The 17,431-nt window shown below is 43.2% G+C and overlaps 1 protein-coding gene across 2 annotated transcripts in view; it reads right to left on the minus strand.

The window, feature by feature from the left end:
• Nucleotides 1–17,431, minus strand: part of SLC24A4 (solute carrier family 24 member 4) — a 101,259-nt gene that overhangs the window by 10,916 nt on the left and 72,912 nt on the right. Inside the window, exons 7-12 of one of the 2 annotated variants that reach the window (XM_082233106.1) lie at nucleotides 15,804–15,878; nucleotides 14,044–14,069; nucleotides 13,260–13,313; nucleotides 10,795–10,937; nucleotides 1,968–2,137; nucleotides 173–311 (exon numbers count right to left, since the gene is read on the minus strand). In XM_082233106.1, coding sequence (XP_082089232.1) covers nucleotides 173–311; nucleotides 1,968–2,137; nucleotides 10,795–10,937; nucleotides 13,260–13,313; nucleotides 14,044–14,069; nucleotides 15,804–15,878 — 607 coding nt within the window. The remainder of the gene's footprint in view (nucleotides 1–172; nucleotides 312–1,967; nucleotides 2,138–10,794; nucleotides 10,938–13,259; nucleotides 13,314–14,043; nucleotides 14,070–15,803; nucleotides 15,879–17,431) is intronic. The other variant, XM_082233107.1, reaches the window with a different exon arrangement.

Consider the following 17,431-nt stretch of genomic DNA (forward strand, 5'->3'; position numbering starts at 1 on the left):
CTGGATGGACCAATGGTCTGGTTCAGCTTTTCATGTTCTTAGAGCTGGAAGTGAGAGGAACTGGCTGGCTGGAGGGTGGTGGTGATAGTTTGGAAGCTGAATGCCATGGCTGGTTCCATGGGGCAAAGCGATCTTGCTCACCCATTCATTCTGTAATACAATTGAGATTTACCTGGTGGTGAAAAAGGAGACAGGTTGGTATGTTCATGCTCCTCTTCTTGGTTATCAACATGGATGGCCCCATTTTCGATATTCTCATGCTTCCCATTCTGGATCAGCTTGCCATTGGCAGCATGAATTAGTCGCTGGCGCTAGAAGACATGTGAACCAAAACCAGTGAGTACACCATTTCTGGAGTGTTTCCCAATCTTACTTGTTTTTGTTTGTTAATATAATTTTGCCATAAAGTACCGTACTCCCTCCCTCCATGTCATCTTTGAGCAATTCTGGTTTTAGAATTCATCAGTTAGCCATTTCTGGCCCTCTATGGTTGGATCCAAAGATTTACTCTGGCATATTTTCAGTACATGTGTGGCTTTCTTTCCGACTGAAAATCCTGTTGACATATATTTCTATATAATTTTAAGTTTCCCTCTTGCATCAACATAAATAATATCAAGAACCATAAAATTTATTCCTTCCCTTGAGCTCTGAAAGAACATTGGTAATGTAGAAAAGAAAGATATCTTGATAACTGGAGGGGCAGCACATTGATAAAATAGAGAGAGAAGAATATTTAATACACCTACAGTGAAGGTGTAAAGACTCAGACAAGAACTGGGGAGACTCAGGTTCAAAACTCCCTTGCAACCACTATCTCAGCCTAACCTACCCTCACAGGGTTGTTGTGAGGATAAAATATGAGTGAGAGGGGGAGAGAATCATGTATGCTGCCTTTGGAGGAAAAGTGAACTACTATTTTTTAAATAAATACAGTGAGATGGGATCTTCTGTATGCTACAAAAAGGGCGTCTAGGTTAACAAGAAATAGATGAGCTGCCTATCTTCATCTGGACCATATTTTTGCCATCACTAGAAGTGCACTTTAACATGCCCTCCTGTTCATCTTGCCTAGACCAGGGGTAGGGAGCCAGTGGCTTGCCAGATGTTGTTGGCAAGTGGCCAATGGTCAGAAACCGTGAGCCTAGACATTATCACTGGAAACAAGAGCCCAAATCCAGTTAAGTATTACCTATGAAGTCGTTGCTTGCTTAAGCTGTCACACATCTTCATTCTTAACCACACAAAAATACAAATAGGCCTGCTGGATATGACAAAGGGGTAATCCAGTGCAGGGTTTCCCAAACTCGAGTTTCCAGCTGCTTTTTCGGACTGCAACTCCTACCATCCCTTGCTAGCAGGACCAGTGGTCAGGTTTGATGGGAACTGTAGTCCAAAAACAGCTGGAGATCCAAGTTTGGGGAACCCTGATCTAGTCCAACATCCTGTTTCCACACTGTGGTCAGCTGAATGCTTCTGTCAAGGCAAGAGCAGTCTCCCATTGCTGCTCCCCAGTATACTGCCTCTGGGCAGAAAGGTTCTCTACACTTTTGCAGCTAATTTTCACTGAGAGATCCTTCCCTTGCAGATTTATCTAATGCCTTTTAAAAAGCTACCTAAGGTGGTGGCTGCTACCACATCCATGTGTGAAGAAGTCTTTCAGGACTGCATCTTGTGTGAAGGAGTATTTCAGACAATGAAATATGGAACCACAACAAATTACATGCATTTGTTCCCTTGTTCCCGTTTTCGCCCCTATCCCTCCTCTTTCCAATTCCCATCTCGCTGTAAAACTTTAGTAGATTGTGAATGCCTTTGGGCAAAGTACTTTCCAAATAAATTATTCCGTAAACCACCATATACATTGACCGCTGCACAAACAATACAAAACAGTGATGAAATGAATTGCGAAAAATAAAAAAATGATTGCGTAAGCGCTTTAATTATTCCCGCCCTTGCAGACTCACCTCATTAATAATAATCCTGCTTGCCATCCGTAGCCTGGTTCTCGGCCCAAATTTGTTTGTAATCATTATTCGCAAGCCAGCTTCAGGGAAACGATATTTTGGAGGACTGGAACAAATGATCTCATCGACCATCACAACGGAGTTTCGGCCATACTGTTGCGTTCCCTTCACTATTGACCACAATGCCAATGGTTAGCTATACAATCTGCTTCCTTTTCTGTGCCTGCCTCTGCCCTTACTTGCCCCTTAATGGCATTTATAGGTTGCTGAAGCGTAATGTCACCTGGAGCCTTAAAAATCGTAAATCAGCAAAATTAGGTAGTACGTCAACAATGCCATTTTATGCTGCAGTTGTGTAGAAAGAGATTGGGTATGCGTGGAAACAGGCAGGTTTCCCCATTGCACTTCACCTTGACCCACGAATCTCCTTGATTAATTTAATCAACTGCTTAATAATTTGTCGGTTATAACGTAAGCTTAATGTATAGCACCTACTGAATTTCACGTGGTAAATTTATAATCAAGGCTGCAATCTATCCCAAGTTCCATCTCATTGATCTTCGCAGAAACAGTTAGCATGTGCTCACCTCTCTGCCATCAAAATTAATAGGTCTTAAAAGTGCATAACTTGTCTGGAATATGCACCATCATAATAAATAACTTATTGTAACAGGTTGGATTCAGACTTGCCCTTTCATAGGAGGCAATATTCACCAATTACCCCTTCTGCCAGTTGCTCTCAGTGCCAACTCCCATGCTGTTCCTAGATTGTCCCCCGACCCTTGAGCAGAGATTTTTAGGGGACACAGGGGGCTGCAAGGGGAAAGGAGGGGAATATCTGAAAATCCCCTCCCCCATTTCTGTCAGCAGGACAACATGGAGAGTAGTGTGGGGGTAGTGCTGCACACACATAGTGGGTCCAACCCAATAATAACACTAAAATGTCAATCACTGCTGAGTCAGAGAAGACAGCTCCTCAGAAATGAGTATTACTATTCAAAAGAGTGCTCTGATGGTGTTTCCTGCTTGGCAGGGGGTTGGACTCGATGGCCCTTGTGGTCTCTTCCAACTCTATGATTCTATGATTCTATGATTCTAAAAGAATGAGCAAGTTTGTAGCCTGTTCATTGCCCTAGCAAGCAAATGATTTAATCCTTTCAGCCTCAACTATGATATTAGAAGGTGCTTTTGTCTTCCTGTAACTTTTCGGGTTACTGTGCTACTTAGCAAAGACTTGTTTCAAAGGAATTGCGACAATTTATATATAAACGGGAGCTTTAAGCTATCCTTAATTCTGTTACTAAACCAGAGGGGTCAGGGGGACATGCAGCCCTGAGAATTAATAAAAGGAACACATAATAAATAAATGCATGCAAGTATTAACAACAAATGCAACCAGCTGGACATAGCAAGTGTAGCAAGGCTTAGCAGACAGGAGACATGTGGTGTTAGAAAACACATTGCAATGAAGTAAAATATTAACCCCAGAGGAAAAGGGGATGTGGACAATGGGGAAAGGGAAAGAATGGAGGGGCAATACCATTCTTTATTGCCTCACTTATCAAGTTGGATAAATATATACATATACATTTACAGCAGGTTACTTACATTAGCAGGAACAGGAAAATTTAGTCAACAGGAAAATGAAATAAACAAATGAGTCATTAGTGTAGAATTTCAGTTCAAAAGCACTGGAGATCAGGGAAAACATTCAACTCAAACAAAAGAATAACAGAAGAACCCTCAGAAAAATCTCACACCTGGTGATCACATGCCTGTTATCTAAAACAGATGAAGACCAGTGAGAGAGGTGGGGAAGGGGTCAAAACTAACATTTAGTTTCAGACTGTATCAGGCTATCACCTGAAGCATCTCCCAAGGCTGAGCTGAGATGATGGGTCCCTGCCCCTGCTCACACAATTCTGTACTGAACTGGGGGCCCCAGTGTATTCATTTGAAAACCGATGCAGGTGGTCCCAGCAAGTGTGTGTGTGTGTGTGTGTGTGTGTGTGTGTGTGTGTGTGTGTGTATCTACACCTGCCCAATGACATGGTGAGTGGGCAAGATCACCCGTAGCTGTCAACTTTTTCCTTTAAAAAAATAATTATTGAATGACTTTATGTTACAAAAAACAATACATCCATACTACCACTAAATATAATTAAGAAATAAAAATTACATACATCAATATTTAGTTTGTTATTTTTCCTTTTTTTTAAGGGAAATTCCCTTATTCTGAATAGGATTCCTCGCAAGTAAAGGGGAAAGTTGACAGCTATGAGATCACCACCACTTTCATTCACCTGAGGCATGTGTAGAAAGCAAAAGGTGTGGATAACCTAATCAAGGGATGGGTTTTCAAATGTGTATCAGGTAACTTTGTGGAAGGTAAGATGTAGAATTAATCAAAACTGAAAGCAGCATGTTGATGATTAGCACGAACGACTCTGGACTGAGAAAAACTACACCTTTGTGCTGCACATAGGTTGGTGGGTATGAAGTCTAAGTTAACTGAACCCGGGCTGCATTGGGTCATGCCTATCAAGGGTCAGCATAGCCAGGTATCTGGGGTCAACCTTAGTCTGCTGCAGTGAAGAGCTACGTTCACTAATAGAGGAGTGCCCCTGGAGGGTGTCTTCCCCAAGGGCCTCCAAAACCTGGAGGCAGCACTAGTCATGCCTGCATGAAGCCCCATTAATTTCAGTGGGGAATTAACTACAACTCACTCAGTCTGGATCGAGCACAATGACTGCTGTAGGTGTTGGAAGGCTGCAGCTTATGTATGGTACTCTTAATCTTCAGGAAGCTGGTTAAAGACAGTGTGGGGAACCTATAAGTCTGAACTACAACTCCCATCATCCCTTACCATTGCCCATGCTTGTAGGGGCTGATGGGAGTTGCAGTTCAGCATCCAGAGGTCCAAAGGTTCACCTCCTGTGTTAAAGTCTCCCCTCAGATGGTTAAACCAGAATATATGAGCTGGAAGGGCCTGGTTCAAATGCCAGCTGAGCCGTGAACTTAACATAGATGGCCTTAGGCATGCCACTACCTTAGCTTTAGCCACAATACCTTTAATGAGGATGGAAATATTGCTCTATCTATCTAATGGAATTGTTGCAGGCATTACTGAGAATAATCTATGAGAAGCACTTGAGCACTTAGGCAAAAGTGCTACAGGAGTACTAAGTGCCATTAAGTATGATTATTATCAAGAGCAAGAGACAGCCACAGATGCTTATCGCTGGATTTTAGTGGAATAAGAAGTCATGGCATTTTTTAAAGAGCTAATCTTACTAAGGACGCCTCTCTCGGGTGAAGCACATTATTAAAAGCAACACGGAAGCATCAATGCAGTTGCTACGGAACTTGCTTGAGGAGCCCCAGTGAGACTGAGGAATGAGCATTGAAGTACCTGGGAGGATATACAAGGATGGAGGCTGTACTCTACGTATAGAGGCATCAAGGTCCTGGGTTCTGGACCCAGGAAGACTTGGCTATGGCTGGACAAATCTGTCAATTTTAGCTTCTCTCAGTTTCAGTTTCTCATTTTTCCAATCTTAAGTTCCTTGCACATCAGTTTGCAATTTTCTTAAAAGTCCTCATGAAAACTCACCAGCATTGTATTGCAAATTTCTCCTAACACACACATTTTACAAATGTTTCCCCTAATGTGCACATTTTTACCAAGCAGTTTTCACTAGCATAATGCATTTTTGAATGCTATTTTGACTGATATATGTATTTCTATGTACACTGTATCCTAGTAAATGCATTTTCGTACATTACCTGGATGGAGAAGTGCCCTGCAAATTTCAGACATATATGAAATTTGAAAGATGACTGTGTTTCAGTCTTTGTACTGTTTTGGAAAGTGCAAATTAAGTAAGTTTTTATTTAAATGCAACCTGAATCATATTCCTGCTCCATCACCAACTGCAGCTTAACTGCAAACACAGCACATTACTCTTCTGCTTATAGCAAGTCCTCTGGCTTTGTTGCTTCAAACTCTCTTTGCCCCTAGAGATTATACATCAGCACCAAGCCATGGGTACCAAGGAAACCAGGGTGCTGCTTGCATAAATCTCAGCAGGATGAGATGGAACTTCTCAGGTGGAGAAGATGGGAAAGCCTGGAAGGGAGAGCTGAAGGACAGGCAGGCACAGAGACTGGTGAACAGGCAAAGAAGACGGGATGTGCTGAGGCTTGGAATGTATTTGAAAAGCTTTGTAGATGGGAATGGGGGAAAGAATCTGTCCGTTGCTTAAGGAAAAGACCCAGACCTGACCCATAAGCATTTATAGCCAAGCCAGGCTAGGGGAACAAATGTGCTGCCTCCGTGGGTGGAGTTGGGACCTGGGAGAACAATGCCGTTGTTTCCACCAACTCACGGCAGTCTCAAGTGGATTCACCCCACGGTGCACTGCAACACAGGTTTCAAGGTTGAGTAGAGCGTTGAGCATATATTGCATTTTACCCCTTGGCTGTTCCACTAAGAGGTAAGCTGCAGTATACTCTGAAGTAGTCCTATCTAGGAGGCCATTCTCCAGAAGGAAGCAAGCATCTGCAATGGGTAGCTACAAGCTTCTAGAGTAAAGTGGGACAGGGGAAACGAGAATTACTTCTGGTAAAAGTGATACAAAAATATATAATGTCCTCTTCTGCAAAATTATCAAATAGGTAGAAGTCCTGTCCTTTTTCCTTCTGAGCACCCTGGTCCAGGGATTTCCAAACTGTGGTCTGTGGACCATCAGTGGTCCACCAGCGTCATCCAGGTGGTCTGCAGAGTGTCTGCAGATTTGTGGTTAAAGGTGGGCGATTGCACATCTATAGCACTGAATATTCAAATTGATTTTTTATTGTACTTTTATTGTTTCTTTCATTTCTTAGAATTCAGATTGTAATACAATATAAGAAGTTACAATAGGTACAATGGGCAGAAACATCATTAAGTGGTCTGCCAAGAGCCTCAGCAATTTTCAAGTAGTCCATGGGTTTGGGAACCACTGCCCCAATTGTTTTGGGTAAGTTGTATCAGACAAAGTGGGCTCTAGCCCAGGGAAATCTATGGTACAACAAGTCTGTTAATCTTATGGAGTGCCACACATCTCTGTGTTGTTTTTGCCGAAAAAGATAAATGCCACCCTCTGGAATGTGAATAGGTTGTTGAAGCAGCTGACCTCTATTCCACACAATCCCATGCCCTAACGTATTTAATCACTATGGGATTTCTATTGACTAGCTAGAAATCAAAGCCAATCTGTGGACCATCACAATAAAAACCAGGGGGTCCAGCCACCATGTTATTACTGTCAAAACATGGGCATTAGCAGCAAAGGTACAAATCTTCTCTTCTTGCGTAGAAGGCTTGTCTCTGAAATTGGATTTTCCTCTGGGTGAAAAGCTCTCTATATATGAGAATCCAGTAATAGAAGCTTTTATGTTTTTCCAGTCGAAGCTCTTGGAAGCAATAAAAGTTACAAGCTTCAAAGGCCGCTCAGCAGTCTGTGAACCTCCCTTTTATCTGCACCCTCAAGTAATAGAATTCCCACCATCAGGATGTAGAATGCATTGGGTAGAGAGCAGGTGTTCTTTGTTAGAAAATAATCAGACCTTGCACTCATACGCTGGAGAAGATTAAGGTGAGATCTGAGCCCCACTGACCCAAGAGAGGTGTTAACCAAAGGACCTGGGCAGCTTTGCTGGAGGCTGTGCTCAAAGCTACAAGTAGGGCATGTTTCAGCAGCCAGGGCAACAGAAAGATGTGGCATATTTCAGCTAGCAGCAAAAAGGCTGCCTGGAGGCAGTTAGTTGTGCAGAGGGGAGGTCAAATGAAGGCAAGCTATTGTGCAGCTTTAACATGGCAAATAGCTTCATTCTGGCTCAGTTTGCACAGTGCTCTTACAAAGGACAATGCTAGATGGATACTCACGCTGTATTAACATTCCCCCTTGAGTGAAAAAAATTACAGCAAAACCAAAGCAAGGAAGACAAAAACTAAGAACAGACCTCTTGGCATGCTCACTGCTTGAACCCTTACTGAGAAAGCTAACGATAACTGTTGTGTGAAAGCTTTTCTTTTCCGTAAAGAGGAGGAGATAGATAGATAGATAGATAGATAGATAGATAGATGATATGGAAATCTTTCAGGATCAAAAAAACAGGGTCAGAAATATAGTCTTCCATGTAGCATTAGTTTAAACAGGAAAAGGAAGGTGGTGGGGGAGAAGGAAAGAAAAAGATGCAGTTCCTTTTCTAAACAGTTTTTTTTAAAAATGCCTACTTTTCTTCCTACAAGTGTTGAGACTGTCTGTATATGGTGAGAGCCATCTCTCAATGTCTGCTTCAAAAATTCAACTTTGTAGTACCACCTAATGCACCAGTCACTTGGCTGTTACTTTCCCACTCAGGAATTGCTGGTAACTTCACAGACAAGCCTGTGAAAGGCAGCATATCTTGCACAGCTGGGTGCCAGTAATTGCTTCTGAGGACACAACATGATACCAAAGTGCCAGAACACTTGCTCCACACTGGAATCCAGCACTCTTATGGATGCTTCAGTTTTCCTGCTGTTCCTCACTCAGCGGCCACACATTAATGCTGAAACAAACGTTCTTCTGTTTGGTGCCTTATTAAAATAGTTTCCAGGCTTTCCACCATTCATATGGACTTGTCAAGGGATCCCTGCACACCTGCACCAGAACCCCAGCATGTTGCAAACAAGTCTTTTGCATGTTCTTAGGTGCAAGAGAGCCGTTGCCAGGCATGTTGGGCCTTTTTGAGGCTCTGTGCAAATTGAGGGCATGGCCTCCTGGAATATATATAAAATGCTCTGCTGTAGCTGTACATTGCTAAGCTGTCTTTTAGAGATGACTGTCTCCTATTACTGATGTTCTCCAGGGTCCTCCAGAATGCAGCATGAAAAACAATGCTATCCTAAGTCCCAAGGCGGTGCTATATATAATACATCTGGGAGCATGTATCTGCATGAATGATCTATGTGGCCACAAGGGCATGTCAGTCAGGGAAGAAACAGCATGCCTGTGAGCCAGCTTCCATTCAAGAAATAACCCTGAGATTCCAAGAGTAGCCAATAAGCACCTGTGGGAATCTTGAGGTGCATCACTAGAAGTGTGGCCGAACCTGAGAGCAAGAATGCCAACAAGACGGGTGATATAGGGCATTCTCCCTTCCAGTGGCCCAACTCTGGAATGCTTGCCAGGTGCAAAGAGAGAATTGCCTGGTGCAAAATCTCTCTTTTCAGCAGCAGCTAAAGACCTTTTTTATTCACACAGGTATTCCTAGTTTGTGCAGCTCACATTACTTGTTTTAATCTATCTTTTGTTTCCGTCACTGCTTGGTCCATGCTGGTTATATTGTACCTTCTATTGACTTGATTGTTGATTTAAATTGGTGTGAACCATTCTGAGAGGCTTTCACTCAAAGAGTGGCTTATTAATCATCTAAAATAAATAAGTAAACCACAGCAAAGCTGCTGGCACAGACATTATGATCCATGTTAGCATCATGTGAACATGTGTGCTAGGGCAAAGGTGGATAACCCTCCCGCCACCCAGTCTTTGGGGCTCCATGTGGCCATCCCAGCATCTCTGAATTCTCCTTAGGCTGCATTCCCTTCCTAGCACATGCCCCTCATGAGCCATGCCCCGTGTCCTCCTTGAGTGCTTTTGCTTGGCTGGAATTGACCTGCTAGCTAGATGGTGGATGACGAAGAGACATATCTGGTATATGTGGGTGCATATCTGGCAGGTAGCCAGATATTCTGGCAGGTAGCCAGAGATCTGCATATCTGGCAGGTAGCCTACCATACAACGGCACGAGTCACATCCATTGCTCCACTCCCTTTTGATTCTGGCCATGCCCAACACTGGCATGCGGACCCTGGAAGCTTCCCTACAACTAAGCATGGCCTTCGGGCTGAAAAGGGCTCCTTACCCTTGAGCTGCGGTAATTTTGAAAAGGCTTAGCTGTGTCAGATGTGATTGGGTTGCATCCAGCTATGTTTTACTCAAACCAGACCCACTAAAATTCATAAACCTAAACTAGTCATGTCCATGGATTTCAGTGGGTCTACTCTGAGTAGGGCTAACATTAGCTACAATTCTCAGAGAGTAGTGAAAGAAAAAAAGAAAGAACTGGAAAATATTATATAATTCTGCTTGAGACTGGGAGCTGGCTAACTTACCCTCTATTTCTGATGTTCTGGCATGAGTACCATTGTTTTTGGAACCAAAACTGCTCCTCTCTCTCTCTCTCTCTCTCTCTCCAGTTCTAGTTACAGGTAGGTAGCCATGTTGGTGTGCCGTAGTTGAAACAAAATAAAAAAAAAAATCTTCCAGTAGCACCTTAGAGACCAACTAAGTTTGTTATTGGTATGAGCTTTTGTGTGCATGCACACTTCTTCAGATACCTAGTATATGAAGAAGTGTGCAGGCACACGAAAGCTCATACCAATAACAAACTTAGTCGGTCTCTAAGGTGCTACTGGAAGAAATTTTTTTATTTTGTTTCTCTCTCACACACCCACACACTCACAACCACCCACATCAAAACAGCCCAGTTGAAAACTGAGCATACTCAGTTGCCACAGAATGGTGATTGGCTCTTGGGCAAGGACCAGGACATAAAAATGGAACAGAATGCCCTGTCATGAAGGGGAGCATGGCGGGATGACTTGGGGCAGAAAAGAGGAGTGTTCCCCATCACAACATTTTGTTGCAGGTGCCAGTTGTCAATGTATGGAGAAACACTATCAGAGAACAATATTTCTCGTCAAGCTTTTGTCCAGCTCCTGTCTGCTTAGCCTTACCTTTCCACAGCAATGGCAATGAAGGGTCATCACAGCTAATGTCAAAAGATTCATTACCATCTTCCAGTTCGCTGTTGACAGTGTTGCCATTGCCAACATTCATGCTTTTGATAGTAAAGAATTTCTGCATCTTCACATTGTACCTAGATGGATAGAGGGAGAAAAATGCTAACATTCTAATGGCAGATAGTTAACTTCCAGCAATCTTTTCTATGGCACTTTCCAGTGCTTGTTACCACTTTGAAAAGTGTAGGTTGAGACACAGCTATTTGCCAAAGGGAACATCACTGGATGATGAATGCAATACACTTTGGCCGTGATCCAGCCAAAATTAATCAGTTTTACACAGCATTGATTTTCAAGTGCAGAACTAAGAGCATGCCTATATATCTCCCGCTAAATGCAATGGGGTCTAAAAGTACATATGCTTCAGCTGGATCATGACTTATGATTTTTATGGGTACACATACAAACAAAAGGTATGCATGCAACATTGTGTATATTACACTGGTATAAAAGTCATGTAATATACATGGTGCATTGCTATATGAACACACACACTATTACTAACTTCCTGCAGCAGCTCTCCACATTTCAGACAAGGTTCTCTCCCAGTTCTAGCCCTAACTGGAGGTGCAGCAGAATTGAACCTGGGACCTTCTGCATCCAAAGCAGCTGCTCTACTACTGGGCTAAGGGCCTTCTCTCAAACAAGGCACAATCCCTGGTTCAGATGTAATGGTTTGCTTTCTCTGCATGCACAGAGCCCTTTTATGTGTGATCATGGCAAACCATTAACTATTGTTCAACATGGCAAGCAAACATGACCACTGTCTACTTCTGCTCTATGAAATGAAAAAGATGAACAGCAACAGAAGAAGAAGAAAGGGAGAGAACATCTCCCATACACATCACACTTTTAATCTTTCTCAAGATCAAACCTTTCTCCTACTGCAAGTCATGTATTTACTTACACTGGGTTATAAGTAAAGGTAAAGGGACCCCTGGCCATTAGGTCCAGTCGTGGCTGACTCTGGGGTTGCTGCTCTCATCTCCCTTTATTGGCCAAGGGAGCCGGCGTACAGCTTCCGGGTCATGTGACTAGCATAACTAAGCCGCTTCTGGCGAACCAGAGCAGCGCACGGAAACGCCGTTTACCTTCCCGCCAGAGCGGTACCTATTTATCTACTTGCACTTTGACGTGCTTTTGAGCTGCTAGGTTGGCAGGAGCAGGGACCAAGCAACGGGAGCTCACCCCGTCACGGGGATTCAAACCGCAGACCTTCTGATCGGAAGTCCACAGAGCCACCCACGTCCCTACACTGGGTTATATCTAATAGTAAAAAAAATAAAAAGTAAAGGACCCCTGGATGGCTAAGTCCAGTCAAAGGCAACTATGGGGTGTGGCACTCATCTCGCTTCAGGCCAAGGGAGCCAGCATTTGTCCGCAGACAGCTTTCCGGGTCATGTGGCCAGCAGGACTAAACTGCTTCTGGTGCAACAAGACACCTTGATGAGTGCCAGAGCGCACGGAAACACAATTTAGCTTCCTGCCACAGTGGTACCTATTTATCTACTTGCTTTGCCATGCTTTTGAACTCCTAGGTTGGCAGGAACTGGGACAAAGAAATGGGAGCTCAACCTGTCGCATGGATTCAAACCACCGACCTTCCGATCAGCAAGCCCAAGAGGCTCAGTGGTTTAGACCACAGCGCCATCCACTCCTTCCACTGATGAAAAGTTCTTTGATCTAGAGGATGCCTTTCATCAGTGAAACAGCCCAGGAGGCCATTTTTACCAAATCCCCTTCCCCCTTGCAGTCCGCACACCACACCAAAACACCTCCCATGCTGTCCTAGACGGTCCCCTAACTTGGAGTGGGTGATTCCATCAGTTTTGGTTCCTCTCAGCTTCTCATTTTTCCAGCCTTAGTTTCAGTTCTCCACATTTCCAAAGCAGCTTGTTATGCATATTTGTACAAAGTGGATGGCTGGAAAACTGCATTACATATTTCAGAGAAGTGTAAATGTCAAAGGATGGCTGTTTTTAAGTTTCCATTTGTTTCAGAATTGGATAGGTTTGCCTTCAAATGCAAACTGAATCAAATTTCTTCCCCACCCCTATCTGCAATCATTTGGAGTAGATTTGGAGGGGAGGGTTTGGTTAGCTTAAGGAGACAATGGAAGGCAAGAAACCCACTTTCCACAGTAGTATTTCTTCTTAGTTGCAACTCCCTTCAATACCACGGCAGCCTCCACAGGGCCAAACTACTAACTCTCTGTGCTTTTTTGCACACAATATATATCCAGACAAAAATCTATCCAACCTGGGGAATGTTACAGCAATAAAAGGAAAAGGTGATCTTATCTGAGTAATCATTAGGCATGCATTAAATCACAATGCATCCCCAGATTAACAATAGCCAAACACAATTAAAGATCAGTGGGAGAAAAGAAAAGTACTTACTTCATGATAAGTATATAGAACGAATACATAATGATGAGCACAAGACTTTCCCACCTCAAAGAAATAAAAAGAAGGAAATTAGTAAAGTACTAGGTGCAATTAGCAGTGCTGTCACTAGGCCACAAAGCATACTTTTCTTGGGAAAGCACCACTGATACCACTGTGAGCAATTATTTTCTGCCTTTTGTGCACGCAGGGCTCCCATCGTTCATGAAAACAGATTTGCCTCTTCGGGGCTTTTTGTTACGGGAAGCAATTCATAAATTTAATAAGCTAACTAAACTAACTATTGTCATGGGCAAAAGCTCTTTGCTCCCCCTTTCCCTTTGCACCTCGTCTCATTATTTGGAAGTTCGGATCCCAATTTGTTCATAATTACTTTTTTTGGCTTGTTGGGACTTTCATCTCTTTAGCCTCTTCTCATGCCATCCTTTCTGCTTTCAGCTCCATTTTCTCTGTTGTTCCCTTCTGAACTGGCGTTCTCTAGGTCTAACAGCCTCTGCCACTCTGCTTGCCAAACTATTTCCCTCTCTTGAGACACCTTTCTTCAGCAAAGACTTCCCTGAAACACTGTAGTATCACTTTATTCATTTATCTAATGCTACTTGACCTTCACCTGCCCCTTCACCCTGACTAACCATTCACTTATTTCAATCATCGGCATTGCAGTGACAGAATGGGCTCAAGCCAGGGGTCTCTCTCTTGTCATATGGCCTAAAATACTTAAGACAAGGTTACATTCTAATCTTCAGTCCATGTGCAAGAAATAAGAACCACAGCTTACCATACAATTTTCTCATCATAGATAAACTAAAAGGGAGGAGAAAGGAGAGAGAGAGAAAAGAAGAATTATATTTCTCTAGGGCAATCTGAAGAAATTCCAGTACATTACAAAGCACATGAAAAGGCTTAACAGAGGCAGATATTAATGTCTAGCATAGAATGGTTTCTGGGCAGAAAAGGACTTTCAACCAATACAAATGTTTGATACTGTATAACCGTTGTGGCAGTCAAGGCCAAATTCAACACCACATCTATACTGGGTGTTTGTGGCAAAATAAGGTGGCAGTTATATTGTACGGATGCAGATCCAGACTCACAGATGGTGCCTTAGGTTTAACAGCACTGGGGTATATGAAATATTACACACAGGTGTATCATGAAGCCCTGGCATTTCCCCCCCCCCATTTTTAAAAACATCTTTTTTATTAAAGATTTCTTGGTTTACAAAAGTATGTGCAATATCTCTTTATTGTTTCCCTGTTTAGGGAAGTTTTTAAATGACTAATAATAATAATAATAATAATTTATTTATACCCCGCCCATCTGGCTGGGTTTCCCCAGCCACTCTGGGCGGCTTCCAATAGAATATTAAAATACAATAACCTATTAAACATTAAAAGCTTCCCTAAACAGGGCTGCCTTCAGATGTCTTCTAAAAGTCTGGTAGTTGTTTTTCTCTTTGACATCTGGTGGGAGGGCATTCCACAGGGCGGGTGCCACTCTACCTGGTTCCCTGTAACTTGGCTTCTCGCAGCGAGGGAACCACCAGGCCCTCGGCACTGGACCTCAGTGTCCAGGCAGAACGATGGGGGTGGAGACACTCCTTCAGGTATACTGGACCGAGGCCTGATGACTGATCTTTTAATGTATTTTTAATCTCCTGTTGGAGGCCGCCCAGAGTGGCTGAGGGGACTCTGCCAGATGGTTGGGGTATAAGTAATAAGTTGTTGTTGTTGTTACATTTTCTACAGATCAGTTTCACTTGTTGAGACATTTAGTGTTACATTAGGAAGAAAAGGGGGAAAGAGGTGGAGGGGGGGCATGGTGAGTGGGGGTGGGGTCGGGTGCCAATGTTTCTATTCTACTTGACGTATGTATTATTTTTAAAATGAAAAGCGGCCCTGGGAAGGCTGTAGTTTTGAGTAGCAACACTGCAGGTTGCTTTACTCAACCATTTCTAAACTGGCCTCCCAACTTCTTCCCCACTCCTGTTGGAATCCAGAGATATGTTTTTAATATTGGTTTTTCACCTTGGGGAAAAAAGTTAAGACTTTGTTCATGCATTTGCAGTTCTCCCCTACAACAGAATGCAGTTCCCTGCTCTGGGAACATTGTGAGAATGGCAATTAGACCCAGCCAGCCAGAGCTGCTTGAAGCATCGTTGTTCCCTCTACCACTGCCAGGTACTGTAAGCTCAGCTGGGTTAATCAAAGTGCCACCAGAGACCATCTTGCCCAGGGCCCTCTCAAACATGGAGCCAGCTCTGATGGATTGCATGGGGCTTGAACAGTGCACTCCCCTAGGTAACGTCGTAAGTGGGAGGACTTCCAGTTCCAGTTGAGGATGGGAATGGCAGCTAGATTTACAGCTCAGTAGTTTTTTGAGCTTTTAAATTTAGTTTTAAGCATCATAAGTGACCTCATCTACTGATTTTTCATAAGAAATCCTAAAACAAACAAGAACTTTCTGGTGGCAACAGCACGTCTCAAATTCAGGCCCTTCACAACTCCATGGAGGAGCAGGTCAAAAATGGAAACTTACCGCAATAAGCACGATCACAGAAATGGTATAGTAGACAGAGTCCCTGAACACAGACCACCAGGTGAGACGGACCACCTGGAAAGAGGACAGAGTTACTCCAGAATTACTCCTTAGCCATACTTTCATCTTAGGGTTTTAAAGGACTGATTCTGAAAACACCTGGTTGTATAGTAGCTTTACTATACATGAGCAATGCTAATGAACAAAGCGCCGGTTCACATATGCAAGCACATTTCTCTGTTTGCTCATCACATATGAGCCAACCTGGTCCTCTCCAAATGCTGTTTGATGCCAACTCCCATCATTTTTGACCATTGGCCATAATGGCTGTGGAGGATGGAAACTGTAGTCATACAACATCTGGAGGGCACTATGTTAATGTAGTAAGAACTGTGCTAATATGGTCTATGGGTTATTTCAATGCAATTCTGCCCACACAACATGCATGGTCTCTTACCTTCTTTTGCTATCAAAGAAGGGGAGTTCTGGATCTCAAGGGAAAGGGCCAAAATTGCCAAAATTCAGTAGTAGGTAGACCATGCGGAGCCACTACCAGATGGGGTAAGCAACAGGGAGTTACATGGACTGATGGTCTGACTCAGTATTAGGCAGCTTCCTATGGTCCTATGTTCTTATGTTTTAAGAACCACACGGGAGACATCAGAAAACAGTAGCCACATGGGTATTCATCCAGGGTACCCTACCACATTGAATGAAACCCCTCATACCATAGGACGGGGAAACTGTTGGCCTTCCAGATGTTGCTGAACTACAATGCCCAGCAAGCCCAGCAAGCATGGCCAGGGGCCAGGGATGATGGGAGTTGTAGTTCAGCAACTTCTGGAGGACCAAAGGGTCCCCCACAGCTGCTGTGGGATATTCAGGGCTATTACGGAAGAACTGCTTCACTCTGACGTAAGAAAAATTCGGAACAACATGGTCTTAATTCCGTCTGATTAAACACCCACAGGGAAAACAGTTGTACAGTGTGATGCTTTGTGGGCATAATTCAAAGTTAAGCACACTTTTAAATCCCACCGACAACCATGGGATATTGAGCATATGCACAAGTCTTTTCCAGCGAAAGCAATGGACTCTGAAGTGCTTCATTTCGGCTGGACTGCACCTCTTGTTCATTACAATTTACCATGAAAGTAGAAATATTCCGGTTTGCAAAGTAGAGAAAGGGCTGTGTGCTCAGCTGAATATAAGGAGAAACATTAGGTACTTCTGCTATTCAGATGAGTATTCCAAAGAAGTAATTCTTTAGTAATTACGAAGTATTCTAAAGAACATTCATCTGAATAGCAGAAGTACCTAATGTTCTCCTTATAATCGAATGAGCACACAGTGCTTTTTCTCCAAGTCAAAGTTGAATATTTCTACTTGTTTGGTAAACTTTAATGAATGTCCATTAATATTTTAAGAACAGGTGCAACCCACACACACGTTCCCAAGGAAGGTCAGTGTCAACAAAGCTACAGGGGAATATTCTACAGTTCTTTGTGACTCAGCCTGCTGTGTTGGAGGCACTCTGGAAAGAGGAAGAGCCAGTTCCCCTCCAGAGCCGAAAAGCACCTCTGGAGAGAGGGGATTTTCATTGGGATTGTGATGTGGGAGGGAAAAGT

This window comes from Podarcis vaucheri (genome assembly GCF_965113315.1).
Source record: "Podarcis vaucheri genome assembly, chromosome: 1".
In the NCBI taxonomy this organism is placed as follows: domain Eukaryota; kingdom Metazoa; phylum Chordata; class Lepidosauria; order Squamata; family Lacertidae; genus Podarcis; species Podarcis vaucheri.